Genomic DNA, 18,830 nt, shown 5'->3' on the forward strand with positions numbered 1-18,830 from the left:
ATATTCCCTGCATAGTCTGTAACCTATAACTTTAGGATATTCCCTGCACAGTCTGTAACCTATACCTTTAGGATATTCCCTGCATAGTCTGTAACCTTTAACTTTAGGATATGCCCTGTATAGTCTGTAACCTATAACTTTAGGATATGCCCTGTATAGTCTGTAACCTATAACTTTAGGATATTCCCTGCATAGTCCGTAACCTATAACTTTAGGATATTCCCTGCATAGTCTGTAACCTATAACTTTAGGATATGCCCTGTATAGCCTGTAACCTATAACTTTAGGATATCCCTGTATAGCCTGTAACCTATAACTTTAGGATATTCCCTGAATAGTCTGTAACCTATACCTTTAGGATATTCCCTGCATAGTCTGTAACCTATAACTTTAGGATATTCCCTGCATAGTCTGTAACCTATACCTTTAGGATATTCCCTGCATAGTCTGTAACCTATACCTTTAGGATATTCCCTGCGTAGTCTGTAACCTATACCTTTAGGATATTCCCTGCATAGTCTGTAACCTATACCTTTAGGATATTCCCTGCATAGTCTGTAACCCATACTTTTAGGATATTCCCTGTATAGTCTGTAACCTATAACTTTAGGATATGCCCTGCATAGTCTGTAACCTATACCTTTAGGATATTCCCTGCATAGTCTGTAACCTATAATTGTAAGATATTCCCTGCATAGTCTGTAACCTATAACTTTAAGCATAGCTCTGTCTATAAGAATGACGTTCCAAATACAATAAAACATGTGTTAAACGCTTTTATAAATCGTACATTAAGCCAACTGAAACTTACATACTACGAGTGTATTCATCTTTGACATTGCTTTGTTATCGCTTTGACCAAACTAATTAAGAATTGATTTTTCTATCGAGACAGGGAAACCTTTGGAAACAGCGTTTGCTCCTTGTCTATTTAGTATTTTGTTTTACTAATTCATTTAAAATCCCAATTTTACCCTACTTATTTGGCGGAAATTGAATAATTAAAATTTAAAGGAGACAAGCTTTCGAAAGACTGTGACACTATGAAAATTTTCCACCGGCAGTCCATTCGTGTGATAATAACATATGACGTTTAAACGAACACGTGATCTGCATCGACCAATCAATCACTGGTATAAAGGAGAATTGTTGTATAGATTGCTCTGTACACAGCGTGATGAGACAGCTCTCTTACTATCCCTGAAGTCGTTGCCATCTTGTCGATCGATATCGAGAGCGTGTAATCCCAAATAACTAAATATGTGTTACAATAGCAGGCGACACGAATGGACGATTTACGTCTCGGGAGCGACAGTACGGAAGTCACAAAAAGGTACCATGGGAAATGAAACCTTGGAAACTACGTCGTTCCGTCAATAGGCTTAAAATCGATGACATAGCAACTATAATTATATATATATATATTATATATATATATATATATATATATATATATATATATATATATATATATATATATATAATATATATATATATATTCAGTCTTGGAGATCTTTTATTGAATTCATAACTTCTTAACATTTAAATCAGGCCATATTAACACTAACACGACTACTTTCCTCTATCAAGAATCGCCAAGGTTTTCGTTTCTCCTTCTGTCAATTAGCTTATCTCTACCAGGAAACGATATAAACGAACGACAAATTTAAAGTTTTTGTAAGAAATGTCCAGAATTTAGAGTTCTATGTTTAGACCATGGATCAAAACTTTTCTGATCTTCGAGAGCAGATTTTCATAGTTGAACGGAAAAGCTTGCGAACGTAGATTATCATGTACATGTTGTACCTTTGGATTCCAAGGAAAAAAGCATTCCAAATGGAGTAAAAATGATCATTTGAAGTTAAAGGTACACAGTCACCTGTAATCTAAATATGCCCATATATGGTCAAAGGGGTGTTCCTTGGTATTCAAAATGCCCATGTGAGGGCGCTGTTTTTTTAAAAGCGGCCACCCGCTTAAAATCTGTGATTGGTTAGATTTTCTCTTTCCATGGTAACTGTAGTAAAATTGGAACAGGTGTTAGTATACCTTTAAGGGCCTAAAGCAGTGAACTTTATCCCCTATTTGTGTTTTTAATGTCAACTAGAGTTTCTTGTTCTACTCTCCAAAGCATGTTGAGATACACAGTATTGAGCTTGTCAACTCAGCCTGTACAAGTGTAAATTGCATCGTTGTTGATTGTTGACGAGTGAATTCTTGTTCGGATTAGAATTCAAATATGGACAAAAAACACTGCACATTAGACGCTGTGTTGACATGATGAAAATTGATTTTCAAACCTGCTTTGGGGAGAATAACAAGACTTAGGCATACACGACAATAATTTACCCTCATGAATACAACTGGTAGCGGATAAACTGACTTGGTGTACCATGGTATTCATTCAACGATAGCTCTCCAAAAAGTTAGATACTAATTTTGTCATGTCAAGTCATATCCTACCACCATCACTACCTTCATTGAACTCAAAAAAGAGTGATTTAAAGAATCGGATTCGTCATGACCATTTGGGGTCACGCGGCCCGCCGATGCAAGCTGCAGGGAACACAATATCTGCCAGATTACAAGCACCGACACACACTGTGGTAAAATCTCCGATAGATTCAAACCAGTTCAAACCCTTTCTTAGAACATACTCTCGAGGTATAAAAGTGTACCAGAAGCAGAATGACCAATTATTTCTTTGCAGTTGCACGAGACAACAGCTATTTTGCTTCTGGCAACATGAATGATGGCACTCGTCAACTTGGGATATTAGGCAATTTTCTCCGAGGTAATATGGGAAATGCTAGGTCGGTGTAATTTACTTCGAGTAGTCCTTAAGCCTGCAGACTGGCTCACCTCAAAGACGCACAAATAGTGTTCACTGTTTCTTTCAGTCACTACATGTACCTTACGCAGAATCGTGGTTCTCTTTTTACAGTATGCCACATTGTAGAAAACTCAATTTGACTAACCCCTACAACTATTCACTGTCGAAAGGATGTGGCTCTTTTGTCTTGCAAAGACAGTTCAACCTTTCGTATTTTTCGAGCTCGCAAATACAGTAGGGAGTCTTCACTTGTACAAGCTTTAGGAAACGACGATTTTGAAAAATTATCTTTCCGACACATTTAAAGTGACTGTATTATTAAATTTAAAGGGTGCGATGCCATATGGTTGTAAGAGTATTCTCTGTGATCATAAATGCTGAATATACGCTGCCTTTGAAAGTATAAAAGTGATAATTTTACATTTTGCATTCGAAGCACGGAATATAGGGTTGAAGATACAGATGACAATATACAATAAAGAGAATATAGGAATCTGCAAAATGAGTGAATATTAAAGGTCAGCAGGTTTGTCCTGAATGGCTAAGGAAACGATTCATTATTGTCACTGATGCGGAAACGACAACATTTGAACGTTAAATAATTTTTTGAAGATTGTAAATTTGTCAGAGCAGGGAGTCTTCACTCGTACATATTTTATACAAAGCGAAGATTTTGAGAAATGATCTTTCGGATACATTTAAGGTTACTGCAGTATCAAAGTTAAATGGCGCAATGCCATATGCCTCCCAGAATGTTCTCTGGGACATAAAATTTAATATACGCTGTTTTTGAAGATATTCCGGTCTCTCAGGCGGCAAAATATAAGTGACATTTTTATAGTTTGCGTTTGAAGCACGGAATGTAGGGTCATAATATAGATATGAATATACGACAAACTACAGATATAGAAATCTGAGGAATGAGTAAATGTCAGGGGTCAGCATGTTTAACACTGAAACGATTGGTGAAACTAATGTTAAAATGATAACATTGCACTGTGTTGAAAATTAGATAACTTCTGAAGAATATCAAAATTTGCATATAGACGAACACATTATATGACAGTGAATGATATAATTGAGTCAGATATCTTAACACCAGACGTATACTTTAAGCAGGCTCATGGTAATGTAATATAAGTGAGGTTTTTGCAATATTCTGTTCAATATCTTTGAACTAGAATTTGCTCACTAGTTTGGTAATTAGTGTTTTATTTACTATTGTTAAACACATGCCTACGTGTTTACTTGATTACATTTCCGTTTATGTTTTCTCTTCGGTTTATATAATGTGTACGAATATTTCAATGTCAAAAAGTTCAATGAACCCACATCATAGCTGTCATACTGCGTCACTGAATAGCCAGTTAATTCGTTCAAGTGGAAACTGATTGAATTCTATTCACAGCCTGTAACCCGACTGGTTTTAATGGCATTTCTCTAGATGGCGACATAATGAGCCTGCACCGTCAGCTCGATCGACCAGTTTTTTTCTCCATTCAATGATATAACGAGCTTCCAAAACCTTCATTTAGAGTTTTTGGAATGTCGACGTCATTCATTAAGGGTTGTGCCATGTGTTGCATGCCACAGATTTTGTAAGGGTGGACACATTCCGAGAGAAGTTGTCGACACCGTGCCAACGGATGTCACCATAGATTAATCTGACAAAGTGTCACAAAGGGGTAGCCGGGTAATCACTAAATCAGGCTGCTGTTTGAGTCTGAAATGAAAAGACGCTCAATAAGATTGCAAAACATTAATGAATGTTGTGGGCTTTAGGTGTTGACTTGTAGAGGTGCATGTATACTATGCTTTAAGGTAGAATGCACCCAGGGGACGAAAATTCGGACTCTCAAATATTATTATACTTTTCTAATCTACCACTTGTGGGAGTTCGTTTTGAAACCATCAGAGCTAGTAAAGTTTCCATCGTCTTAGTTTGTGAAACCAAAAAATTAAATTTTCCCCATAGAGATGGCGGCCATTTTGAATTTCAAATATCGGCAAATGTCAGGTAATTTGCTTCATTAGTATCAAAATTTGCACAGTGACTCCCTGATTATTATTCTTGATTTGATAACAATATGGTTCATGAGGAAAGTTTCTATAAAAGCATTCTTTCAGTTACGAGGCGTACCTAAAGCACATATATTCTGCAGTCGTTTAAATACACGTTCAACCTCGTCATTGATACGGATTACGTTCTGCCATAATCCCACTGATAGAATTCTTGTGGATTCCCTATAAGTCAAAGCGCTCGAAGCAGGCATTGCTTACAACTGTGACGGTTTACTACAATCACTTGTGTTTTTCACACAAGCTCTGGAAAGCCAGGATTCATCGTCAAGGAAGCCATAAATGACTGTACGATAACAGCAGCCCTATAAATCATCTCCTAAAATGCTGGATGTGCTCAGTGGGGTTTTAGTTACTCCATTGAACTACGGTTGATCATTATTCAGCTCTCGCCCTTGAAGCCAACGTTTCTTCCATTCGATGTAGATCAACCCGCATCACTTTTCGATTACCATTCGAGCGGCGACGTGCGTGTTCACAATCAATGGCAGCTTCTTTCATGAGAGAGTCGAGTCTCCCACTTTATCATGCGTTTTTAGAGCGTTCTCATTTAAAGGCCAAATTCACACGCATGAAACGACAAACGAAGCGCCGAACGTGTGTACTTTTAGTCTCTCAGAAACTCGCAGCATAACGAGACGAATTTAACCTGTGCATGACGTAAAGCTGACATTTACAGAGACCAGAAAACGCACAAATAAAACAACTACAAGCTTCGAATAAATGTGGTGTGAGGACGTTTTGGAAATTTTTAAATCAAATCTTTCGTATATTTTGAAGAAGCTGAAATGATTTAAGCTTACCTCAGTGACCTTTTATGTTAAAAAAACAGTGATACGACGAACTATTTCGCAGAATTTGAATACAACTTGATAAGTGGCCATATAATTATATCGTGCTTTTCAAGATTATTCATCCCCCTCCCCAAAACTTGATAATGCTGATATTCAGTGTACGTGACTGATTGAAGCAAGGGGTTGATTAGTTACAGAAAATACAAATATGTGATGGCAGATTTCACAATGGACAACAGAGAAGTTCCCCTCTACTGTATGATTTTAAATAGTAACATTTCACATGCCAACACAGATAAAGTTATTTCAACAAAGTATAAACGTTATGTAATAGCTGCCGTTATTTCATCTTTCAGACGAAATCTTACCTTACTCAATATGGTTTGACAACAGTTAAATTCTACTTGTCAGGCCAAAAAAAACTTTTTAATTATAATATTCAAATAAACTAGTACTTGGATTGCAGATGATCCAGGAGCTCTCAAGGACAAATACCTTTCATTTGTTTTAACGATAAGTGTCTCAGTTATACTCGCTTGATATCCTGCGCTGCAAGCCCGATATATCATCGCGTTGCGAGCACAAACGAAGGCAATCGTAGATATGCAACTGTTCACGGCAGAAGTGCGTCCCGGGGTAATGACTCACGCATTTCACATTAACGTACACCTAATTGTTGCCCGAGGTGAACATGTTTCCAAAATTGTGACGAATGTTTCGAAAGGAAGAAAGAATCGCGGTGGCAGGCACGAGTGCGTCTATTTTGAACTATGAAACGGGTCAAATATCTTGCATCTTTGACCGTTCAATAATGATGAACTCCCCGATTTCCGTCCCCGACTGCCTCTAAGATCGCGGAACGTGGTCGGCAAATAAGCAGGATTGTGAGACTTGAGATCCAATTTAGAATCTCAGTGGGTTCAGGTCTGAAAGGCTTTTTACCGGGAAATGACATCATTATTTGTGAGGACAGCTCTGAAGGGGAAAATTGAAACAAATCGTCGCCAGCGATTAAGCACTTATAGCTCCAGCTGCGTGGCCGTTGACAGCAACTCAACCTCGATTGAAAGGTTTATATTATGGCGGTTATTTTAGGGGCACTCACTGAAGCGAGAAAGGGCAATCTGCAACTGTCAAAACATAAGACTAATTTGAATTTGGGAATTTGCGAGGTCACTCTTGGGAGAATGGTTACAACCGCATGTATACATTCTGCCCATAATAAATTATACTGGCAAAATATTACTCTATCTTTTCAAACAATCCCTAGATAATGACTTTAAGTTACTCTTCAAATAAGTCGTCAACAAAGGTATCGAAAAACATACCTGTCAAGTTTTGACAACCTCATGCAAAGAAAATTATCATCATCATCGAAACTACAGCGTATATACGTAAAGGATGTTTAAATTAGATCGTGGCTTCACAATTGGAATTCGTCGTGAAATATTAGTATAGAAACACAAACTTTTAACTGTGTTAAGGTAGTATGCGCCTCGAAATTGAAACACTTAAACTTTTCCTCGAAGTTTCCTAAATGAAACTTTCAACCATTCTCTTACCAAATCAAAAATAAAACTCAGGGGTCACCGTGTAAGGTTTGGAACTAGCGATACAAATTACTCAACATTTTGCGACATTAGAAATTCAAAATGGCCGCCATCTCCGTGTTAACTCTATGGAGCAAAAATAAAAGTGACGATTTACGAAAAAAAAGACTGTGAATGTTTTTCTTTCTCCAAGAGCTTTAAAATGAGTCCCAACAAGTGGTAGATCAGAAAAGAATTGTAGATATTTGAGAGTCCGACTATCTGTCCCCAAGGTGCGTTCTACCTTAAGGACATACCTAGTTTTTCTAGTCTCGTTTTCCTGCTTACCAACATGAAGAATTTTATTAAGATAGACATTTCGCTCACACATTAGTTGTCTTTATTGATCCACTGATCACGTATAACGTTTTGCGTTTTGGTCAAAGACAGCGTGCTAATAAATCTCTACTCTGTCGCGGTTTCCATTCTAATGTACGCCACTCTGCATTAGTTCAGTGAAATACGTTCACAGATTAAAGTCAGTTTTTTACCGCGCAGAGCATTTCCATCTGGTGTTGAGGATCTGTTTCTGTACAAAGATATGAAGGTGCAGTATTGGAGCTAAAATATATTGACTTTAGTTACGGAAAGGCACGCAGACTTCATTATCTACGCACGGTTAAACATAATGATAGCGTGGTTCTCGAAACATGTCAAATTATATATTGCTGGAGAAAATATAGCTATGCGATTGGTTGTCACGTAACGTAACTGCTACCATCTTAATATATCACAGCTGGAAGGCACGGGAGCTCTGAGCTCGTTGCTGAAATATACACCGCGAAGGTTTCCCTTTGTCGATCGACACCTTGAGTAATAGGTCGAAATAACGCCACTGACGTAAGACTACGATTCCGTTTCGCAGTTATGATACAACCGCCCATACTACCAAAACTTGCTGATTGCTGTGTAAATATGTAAAGATACTTCGGTCAACACATATATTGTCCCCTGGCAACCAAATGCATCATTTTATTCCACATCATCACCTAAATGGTCACATGAATATCTAAAACAGTCGCTGACTAGGACATACAACATTCCGAGTAGAAGACAATTGCCAAACACTTGGACTACATACTTCACAAATTTGCACGTCTTACATTCCCTTTCGGGTCAAACGTCGCCGGAAACATTCATTACGGCTGCCATCGAGCGTCCACACTCTATGAAATAATCGAACAAACCAAACACACCATTAAGCTAGCTAACGCAAAATAACGAGAATGTCAATGATCAAACTTGTGTAACAGCACATTTTTTATGAAACTTCGGAAAACAAGGTTAAAATCTTCAAGAACTTCAACCACTTGGAGGTCTTGTTCATTTGACACGTCTTCACAATGTCATTGCTTAATAGAACTTCAAATTTCCTGACCACGACTCATGATCTGTTATAAGTACAGACACAAGCACTAACAATGTTTGCTTATAGCTACCGAGATACAGCACACATAGTTGCATACATACATACATGCATGCATGAATGTAAACCTAACTTTGATACAATTTTTGTGGATTTTTTGTGGGTCCTTTAAGTACATGATCCTTTCTAGAGAGTTGTTCCAGTGTGAGTGTTTTGTTGCCAGTGTTACTTTTAATTCGATTTGCCGCAATTTGCGACGTGCTAACGATCAACCACATGGTCTCGTCGATATTCCGTAAAGATAATTAATCCACTGCGAACTTGAGCTACTTTCATGAACTCATAACCGAGGTTATTAAACCTTGAATAGATGTTGAATATAACCCATGTATGGCAGGGACTCTCATATTGTGAGGTCCACTCTCACGAACTTTGTACCTCAACACACGTTATTATCCTACGCGACAGGGCTTGTGGGCAATTCTGTTCACAATTTATACTTTGCTGCTTGAACCATGAATGTTTTGGAAATTATTTTATCTCGAACACCTTATTTCCATCTGTGGATGATTGATTTCCTTGTAGCTAAATCTAAGCGTGGTTTCCGAGGACATGCTTATTTTCACTGACGTCAAGCAAAGCAACTGTCACAATTGAAGTCTTTCTGAACTCGAAGTTTCAGACGCGTAAAGAATGATCTGGAAGGTTATATTTTCAAATAGTCAAACAGTATAGGATAAAGCATTAATATGAGAAGGCATGAGGCGCAGTGTTTTTTTTACTAAAAACAGTTTACTAAATAAATTATAGAACGCGCATTTGAATGAAATAAAGTGCAAAAGTTCGTTGCCCTGAGCAAATACATCACCCCTCCTGTATCTGGGTCAAACTGACTTCCAGGCAACTATAAGCCAAATAATCTGCCCTGATGTTTAGAACCAAGTTGGTCGTAATTAAGGCGACAGCACCCACCTTGAAGCGAACGTCTTGTCGTAAACTCTCATTAGAGCTCTTATCAAAGTTCACGGTAATTTCCACGGGGGAATGATGCAGAGGAAATTGACAGAGACTTGGAGACTTCCCGGCTGTAACTCAGTTGCGCTTGCAGATATATAGTTGGGTATCACATTTTGAAATCAGAGCATAAACTAAACATTGTCACCTATTTCTAAATGATTGATGATCGAATGCTACTCCTCTGACCAAACGAGTGAAAGCTGTCTAAAAAATTTATATTGCTTACTATAATAGCAGCAATACGCTGTCGCCCGGTGCAGAAATAGAAGCTCAACAGTTGTTTTATAAACGCGTCGATACAGAGTAATACGTTCAGAGCGCCAGGAAGAAGCAATGAATGTTGAATATTGGTGGATTCTCGACGGTTAGGTAATACTCAGTCTTTTTTGCTATTATCGACTGTGAAATGGTTAGAAAATCGCCACACCAGGATGTGGGCCATTTCCCCCATTTAAAACACATTAACTGCCATCATGTCTTCGCTCTTACTGTGATCCCAATCAATTCCCGTGGCAGGTTGACGTGTAACTGATTGCCACACGTGTACTTCCCTCCAATTTGTATGTCCAGTAGACGACAGCGTATAGCAATCTCAATGAAAGACGGGCGAGGCCGAGCCGATAAAAGATTTAAAATGAAACAAAATAATTTGTCAGAGAGACATTGTTAGCGTCAAGTGTGCATACTTCTCGCCCTACTCTGTTTGATATGGATGAAGATGTGGTGAGAGCATGTCATATGTTATCGTCCAAGTTAGTAGCAGAGCATAGCTACCTTATGGAGCTATATTTTCCTCTCTCTCCCTCTCTCACTCCTCTCTCTCTCTCTCTCTCTCTCTCTCTCTCTCTCTCTCTCTCTCTCTCTCTCTCTCTCTCTCTCTCTCTCTCTCTCTCTCTCTCTCTCTCTCTCTCTCACACGTATTTTTTTACATTAATTTTGCTTTACAAGTCACGTTCAGGTGCAGCCAACGAACAGTGCACTTTTAAAGGGGTCCTTACTATGACAAGATATATTGTGCATGAAAAGCAATGTGAACTGACTAATTTTAAGTCAAGAGGGTAATTAATTAGCTGTTCATAAGTTGCCCTCCCACTGAACATTTTTCGACTTACCCTCCCGCATTCAAACTTCATTTTTACCCACTCCCCACTTATTTTTACCTGTTTCCCCTCCCCACTGTGAATTTTTGAAGCTCCCTGCCCTGTGGCGAATAAAACCTTGCCGATTTCCCCTGCCCTGCATAAAAATTCCCCTCAAAATTATGTCATTCCATTTCACCTGCAGACATGAAGCTACCCTACCCTGTGATGAAAAAAGCTGTTGATTTTGTCGAATTTTTCACCATGGCTTATTTTAAAATTGACGACCTGTTTGTTAATTTTCACACAAACAGCCAAAACACAATTTAGACACAAAACACTAAAGAACATTCAAGACGAATTGGGTGATGTGTGAAGCCACTTTCCCTTTATTACAAGGCTAAAGTAGCCTTGGTAACCTTTACAGTAAAATGTATAAGTACTTTCACTGTGTCCCCATCCCAGGAAACACCATGGCTCAACTTCCCCTTCCCCGTTTTAAAAGTAGCTTCTCATCCTCGTTTTTCGCCAAGCCCTGTCCGCAGGACAATCAACCAATATCTGCCCTGCCCGACAAAAAAACTAAAATTTGCTCCCCCTTCCACCTAAAAATATATCCCCTGCCCAAGCAAAATTAAAATTTCCCCTGCCCTCAAAAATTGCTCCCGGAATAGCTTTTTCGAAGAATAGCTCCGTTGGCTGCACCTGTCACGTTATTCCTGCAATTTTATTGAACCGCTAAGCTTAGTGCTGCGCATACTGTTTTATGGATACCCATAGCTGCAAGCTGTTAACCTCTACACGAACTCAGGCTCTAAGATGCATACGGGCTCCAGGTCACAACATAAAATACCAATTGGTATTTTAACCGGCGGAGACAGCCTGGTTTAACTCTTACAAGAAGTGTCCAGGTCACCAGTTATCAATCATTGAAAGTGTGACGTGCCTATTTTAAAGTTAGTAGGAGTTCGACTTCTTATGTATCACTGCGCTTTCGAGTGTGCGCATTGACGTCATTCCAAAAGCCAAATATCGGTAGCATAAAATGAGAATTAAGGGAAAGGTCTTTATGTCGCTTTCTTTCAACGGTTTCGAGTAACCATTTTGTTGCATGTCGTTCTCCTTAGCGAATAGATGTGACGTTTTCACGCCACTTTAATGTCTCTAACAAGCGACTAATGTTAGCAGTCCGAGCAAGTGTTCTTCGCATAAATTAATAAAGTTGTTTCGAATGCAATGCAACGGCTACTGGGACCCATCATGTCAGTAGACAAACGCACAGAACATGTTTTAATAGAAATGTCTTGGGTCCATAGGGTGTATCGATGTCGACGCAGACGGCTGTCTTTTGTGAGTATTGTATTAGTATACTGATCACGTTTTTCTACATCGCTCAAAGTTGCTTGCCGTGTACTCTTAGCCTCAGCAACAAATTTTCAGAAAAAATCCTACAATCTTGATATTCTTTGCTATTACAGTGGCGCTATTAGTGCAGCCTGAGAGTCAATCTCCATACCGGAATGAGTATTTTGTTATCGCACACTGTCTAAAATCAATTTTTCTCATTTTCCTGGCGGGGCAGAATCCGAAACATTGATCGATGTTACTCCATCGTTTGCTTTTATACAAGATTCGGTGATCGATAGACTTCCATACAATACGACGTCGTTGCCAATCGCTTTTATATAGGCGATACAACTGAAGTGTGCAATCAGTGTTTCCAATTTTTCGAAATGCACTATTCCGATTACAAGGGGAGAGAGAAGTGCATTATTGAAAAAAGTTGTTATCATAAAACCGTCCGAGAGGCCACACTGTCGCTAAGTTGCAAAACGCTGCGATTACAGTGCTTTGTGAGACAAAATGATACATATCAATGTCTTCTGCTTCTAAGACTGAAGAGGACCACAACAACAGTCTTCCATATAAGATGTCTGCCAGTTTCTTTTCATATCTTTGCACAATTTTTTATACCCTTCGGCAGCAGCAGATTTTTCATCAATGCGTAATAATGCAACACAATATTGAAGGAAGGAAATGAGTGTTATCCAGCTGCTCGCTTGGACAATATTGCAGAAACTACAGCGTAAGCCACCTGATCATCGCCCGTATATACCAGCTGTCACTATTTTATTGCTTTTGAACAAACAAAGAACAGTCATGTCCAGAATCCCTTCATCAGAGTTTTCACCAATACTTATCGTATAATTGAAGCATAATGTCTGCGCTTCTTCCCTTCAACAGCAGCTCTCCTTACTTCTCAAACTTTCTTCTCGGAGTAATTCAATCATTCCATTCAAGCTGTGCATTTCTTCTAGAACATTTATCAATTTCCATATATCATTCCTGAGGTCTCATTAAAGAGACGTCAGGTCCTTTAGTCTTCATTATATAGGAGTTCCCTACGACATTATTGTTATTTCCACTCTTTGCTTTTTTATCTCACGTGAAATTTACAGTTGTCTTGCAGACATCGTCAATGTACGTGACAATGATTCCGATATGTACAAAACTATTACCCTATTCCCGATTCCATTGGAACGGAACTCGTTATCTGTCCTCTGGACAGGATATTTTGCACCTCAACTTACTATCTGCTGCAGTTAGGCATGATGTGTCTTGCTTTTAATGAGACATCTGGTAAAGGTACCGCGGATGTCGTTAATAGACACCTCTATGATACAGGCATCAAATTGAAGTTTACAAGCTGCACGTTATATACCTGGCATGAAGAAGATGTTCTTAAATTCATCACTGTATGCGCGAATTACCATATTGTAGGCTAGCGGGCCGTTACGGTTCAGTAGTGAGAAATCTACTTGCAATAATGTACACATGTATTTACAATGCTATTGCGATGTTATTACCAAGATATTAATTAAGCTAAGGCCATTTCAACCTTGCAATAAGTCTGACCCAAAAATTAAGAATGGTTAGTGAATTATGCTGCTGCTGTAATAGCATGTACGATTTTTTGTGATTTAATCTATGTCTCGGTAATACCATCAAACCAAAATAAGTGATCCGAGGGGCAACGTCATTTATACCAGTGTGTATCTACATCGACGCCATGAAAACTACTAGAAGAGACGCATTAAAGGTATTTCGTGCGCATTTAGAGAAAATGCCCCCCTCTGATTGCCTTCTGATTCTAATCGCTGCAAAATGAGGGAGTCCAGCTCCTCATCTGCAATTCACTGCAGTACAGCGTCGATGTCACTTTTCGGATATTTCGTTGGGCCATGGTCTGAACCCTTCTCCTTTCCATATTTGGCAAGGAAACTGCAAAACCCAAAAATAATATCTAGTTTATGCATTTGGGAATAATGTATATCTTTCGGTACAGCTCTTTTGATGTACAGTAATAACTGCAGTATTCTCCTTTGTATTTATTCTCCTATGCATCACCTCTCATGTACTTCTCTATTCATTACAGGCGTTTCTGATACGTGCACGAGAGTTGTGACCAAGACTGGGACAAAGGACCAATAAAGATTCCACGGTAGTATTCAGGAAAAAAAATAATTACCACATTGCCATCAGACATCTCTCTCCAACTGATCGTCAGATTTTGAGTTCAAGCTCAGAAATATTTGAACCCAAAACGAACACTTGGTGTAAGCACATACTTAACTTCACGCAACATTACAAATTGTCATTCAAGAAAGCAACAGTGCAGATAATTCCCTCATACTGTAATACTCTGTGAAGACATAATCAAATGCTAATTTGCATATATGTTTGTATACAATTATCATGTACGCAATAGTCTTTTGTAGCGAGGTAGTCTTTCACAGGATAACATTACTGAGGGCACTTTTTCTTAGAAAGATTATCCGAGAATTTTGTGGCTTAAATCGAGAAATTTGGCAACAAAATAATTTCTCTTCGATTTTCTCCATTACTTTTTTGTCTGTTTCCTTTTTTGCTTAGAAAGCCAATAATAACGAGCATAGCGACATACACATTTGACAACAGTATACATAGCAAATGTGAATAAATAGTATGTATGTATGTATGTATGTATGTATGTATGTATGTATGTATGTATGTATGTATGTATGTATGTATGTATGTATGTATGTATGTATGTATGTATGTATGTATGTATATATGTATGTATGAGTGTATGTATCTATGTATCTAAGTATTTATGTATCTATGCACGTACACGTATCTATGTATGTTTGTATAGGCAGGCTTGCTTCCGTCCTCAATGTGAACACAATCACGTGCACCAGAAGATTACACCTTGAAATAGCATCCAGGAAATAAAAATGTCATGGTTTAGGATTCACAGTGTACATTACAATTTGACAGTGGTGATTTACACAAACACACTGAGTCCTTATATCTCCACTTGACAAACACAGCCATCGACGACCGTTTGGAAAGGATAAGTGTCGCGAAATGAATAACATAACGGCGTCTAAAGTAATTCGGCGATTACATTATTTCCTTCAACCTTGTTTATATTTTTAGTTGTGATGAGTTTAAGTTTCTCAATACTGTTTTGTTGTTGTGCAGTTCTTTGTCGAACTAATGGACGATTCAATGAGAGTACAACCTTCGTCGCTGTATTTTATTTGTAATTTACAGCTTCATAGACTTCTGTTCCGCGAGAACTAACTGTTCTCTATCTGCGCAGTTCTATGTATGACTGATATATATATATATATATAATATATATATATATATATATATATATTATAATATATATATATATATATATATATATATATATAAAACACCGGTCATAAACACCATATATATATATATATATATATATATATATATATATATATATATATATATATATATATATATATATACACACGACAGCCCCTTCTGCACAGAATTGTTCAGGAAATTGGGAAGCGAAGAAATCACTGCCTAATAATAAGAGTACACTAACAATTTATACCAGCACAAATACCATTCAATTTAGCCTGCGGGGTGTACTCTAAATGGGAGGAAATGTTTTAAAACAATCTCCCAAAATATGTTGAAATGCAGGCTGTTGAGATCTAGAGGTCGAAAAAAGCCGAAAGCATGTTGTGTTTTTCTTATTTTGTTATCAACTGCACAAACCATGAATGCAGCAGCGTCGGATATGTATAAAAGTGTTCTGATACTGTAAATTCACCCGCTGGTCACAAGACATTTCGTTTTAAGAAAACGATGCTCATCTTCAAGCTGGGCTTATCGCAGTGTTATTTCGGCGTAGAGAAAAAAGCACCTTGAAATGATTGTTCAGAAAAGATACGAAGGTTTTTTATCAGGTCTGTGCCATCCTCAATACTCGACACGGAAGGTTGGAGGCCATAAAAATATTTAGCAGTGAAAGATTTATCTTCATTTAGTAACGAACACCACAGTTTATCATTACAGATGCATGCAGTCGTAATATTGAAACTGCCCCCTCGCCCCTCAGACTGTACTCTACACGTTCCAAATTATGTAGAGGAATGATGGTGACAGGTTTTCTCAAAATGTTATGAGTCACTCTATCCAGGGGCACATGGTTTTTACATTGTAAACTTTTATAAGCTCACATAACGAACAAAGCGCATCGCGCCTCATAATATATCGGAAACTCGGTTCGTAAATGTACATAACGTTAACAAAGAACTTCAGATAGCGTGTAAATTAATTTCCATAGTGTATCACGGGTCTGTATTATAACTACAAATGTAAAAGCACAGATTTTACCAGGGGCAATAGACTCTCTCTCTCTCTCTCTCTCTCTCTCTCTCTCTCTCTCTCTCTCTCTCTCTCTCTCTCTCTCTCTCTCTCTCGCTCGCTCGCTCGCTCGCTCTCTCTTTACGTACCAACATGCAAGACTATGTATACATTTTTATATCTGTGTATGTACGTAGTGAGCCATTTGATAGAACATATCAATCAAGTGGTCCATGTTTCTAAGGTGTCAGTCTGTCATGTTTGCCCGTTTAAAGCCGGCTGTTCTTCCACTTTTATTCTATCTTCGTCGTCATCTCGTCAAACTCGATATGTGGGTTTGCCTACGTCGGTAAATCCCATCACGTACACATCGACACAGACTACGTACCGGTTGCGATTTCGAGGTCTGAATAAGCCCATTTCGCTGCGACGGTAAAATTCATCATGTGCAACAACGCTTTCTGTTGTGAATGTAGCTCCAGCTTTCACGGGGTTCGGCGTTATGGCATGTATCCTGGTGGCCGCTAGACGTTTGTGAATCTTAAAGCGAAATTAGAATGAAATATACTCACGGCCGTCGGTTCCACCACGGTTCCATCGTCTTGGCCTTCATTTCTTTACAGTGTCTTGAGAAGGGTGTGATGGAATTCCAGAGTAAAAGGGCAGAGAAAGGCAAAAGTAAACGCAGCCAGCGATAGTGGTAGCTTCCAGACAGAGATGTTATGGCTGAATTGTGTCCTGACAAACCTGCCTCAACATCAAGGCAGAAATCCCAGGAACTGGCTGTTGATGTGCCCTTGGTGGAATTTTTACAATTTCACGTAAAATTGACGAGCCAGAAGGAATTGTAAAGACGGAGGACCAATCACGCGACAATATGGACCCCTTCATTTGCATCACCACGAGACAGAACGTATTACCATGGCAACGCTTTGCCAGAGTAAATGGGACTGATAGTCACATAAGCCTATCAGAGGCTGCACAGCCCGACTAATCTTGTAGGTCCTGTAATCTATTAAACCTGCCGCTTGTAATTTCATTGTGAGTGTACAGCAACGAACGTATGTTGGATGGAGCCATTACTCAGACAGCGAAAGAAAAACTCGTCAATTTCTTATCGGATCTCGAACGCCATTGAAGAGTCTGCGAGCGAAAATGACATGCTGCGCTATTAACTCTTGATTACACCCTTTTGATCGCGCATAGAAACGAACGCAGAGGTCGCGTGAAATGCGTTGAACGAGCGCGAAGTAGTCCCCATAAGGTGACGCACTGATTGCAATGGTTCTGGGGCCTGCTTGATCGCGGGATTTTTCGTCACCTTACAAGTGAGAGCATTGAACAGAACAGCTGTCAAGCCAGCTCATCTTGATTTTAAAATCATGTTGTCAATCTGCATTTTAAACCTTGATAATTTATTTCACAGGCCACATCGGGAAAAGCCCTGACGTCATGTTTCGAAGGCACGCCGCTATACTTGCAATTGGTTTAGACGGGGGTCGTCCTGCAGAACGTTTTCAGGCAAAATTTACTGTTCTCTTTTTTATTTGTTATAATTTCGGATTGTATTTTTCTATCCCCAGATCTTGTGTATCTTTAGACGTTTAAACCTCTGCCCGGTTCTTCGTCTGACTGTTTATCTCAGCGCAACGGCGTGTTACAACTTTCTTTGCCTCTATAACTCCACAGCGTATATCCTGTCCATGTCTTCCTGCGGTTGCCCCCAGCTGTTCATGCCTGCCACTCATAATCTTACTATGACAGTCTACAACTCTGTCTCTACTTAAAATATTTCTTCCTCAAAAAGGGAAAATACGCTAAGAGCATTGCCTTAATAGTCAGGGCGTCATTGGCAAGATAACCTAGTACATTACAACAACATTCCAATAACGATTATAATTTCCTAAACTTTTTAGGATTGTATTTTTATCAGAAATTTCATATTTGTTTATCCTTTTATGTGCAAAATAAACTATTTAAAACGAGGTAACATGAAATCAGAATACTGCAGATCGAGACAGCCTACTGTGTGGAGGATTCAAACTTTAAGTATCAGTTTCTAAAGTGTTGGGTATCCCTATAGCTGCAGATATTGATAAAATGGCGTCAATTTTCATCACCCGTACATGTATGGTCCTATTTTTTTTATTCGCGATTCAAATGTTTAAAGAGTGTTGGGTTTTTCCTAGTGATGAGGCGGCGACAAAAGTCTGTCTTTGAAAATATTGAAAATACTAATCAGCTCCTACCTCTGAAACGCAATTGTTGGCATTAGCGATGTCGTGCGGATTGACGGAGACTCTCTGACATCATTAAAAAACACAATGCAGTAGGCAAAATGCTTGATATACGACAATATACACATATACCGATTCTGTACATCGTTCAAAT

General features: G+C 38.7%; 1 protein-coding gene across 4 annotated transcripts in view; it reads right to left on the reverse strand.

Moving 5' to 3' along the window:
- LOC139134905 (tumor protein p53-inducible protein 11-like) overlaps nt 1–18,830 on the reverse strand; it is a 137,003-nt gene that overhangs the window by 33,611 nt on the left and 84,562 nt on the right. Inside the window, exon 1 of one of the 4 annotated variants that reach the window (XM_070702012.1) lies at nt 17,012–17,633. The exons of the other annotated variants lie outside the window; for them this stretch is intronic. Coding sequence (XP_070558113.1) covers nt 17,012–17,052 — 41 coding nt within the window. The 5' untranslated portion in view covers nt 17,053–17,633. Of the gene's footprint in view, nt 1–17,011; nt 17,634–18,830 lie in introns of those variants that run through there. 4 annotated transcript variants of the gene reach the window in all.

The sequence above is a fragment of the Ptychodera flava genome, chromosome 1 (assembly GCF_041260155.1).
Source record: "Ptychodera flava strain L36383 chromosome 1, AS_Pfla_20210202, whole genome shotgun sequence".
NCBI classification, from domain to species: Eukaryota; Metazoa; Hemichordata; class Enteropneusta; family Ptychoderidae; genus Ptychodera; species Ptychodera flava.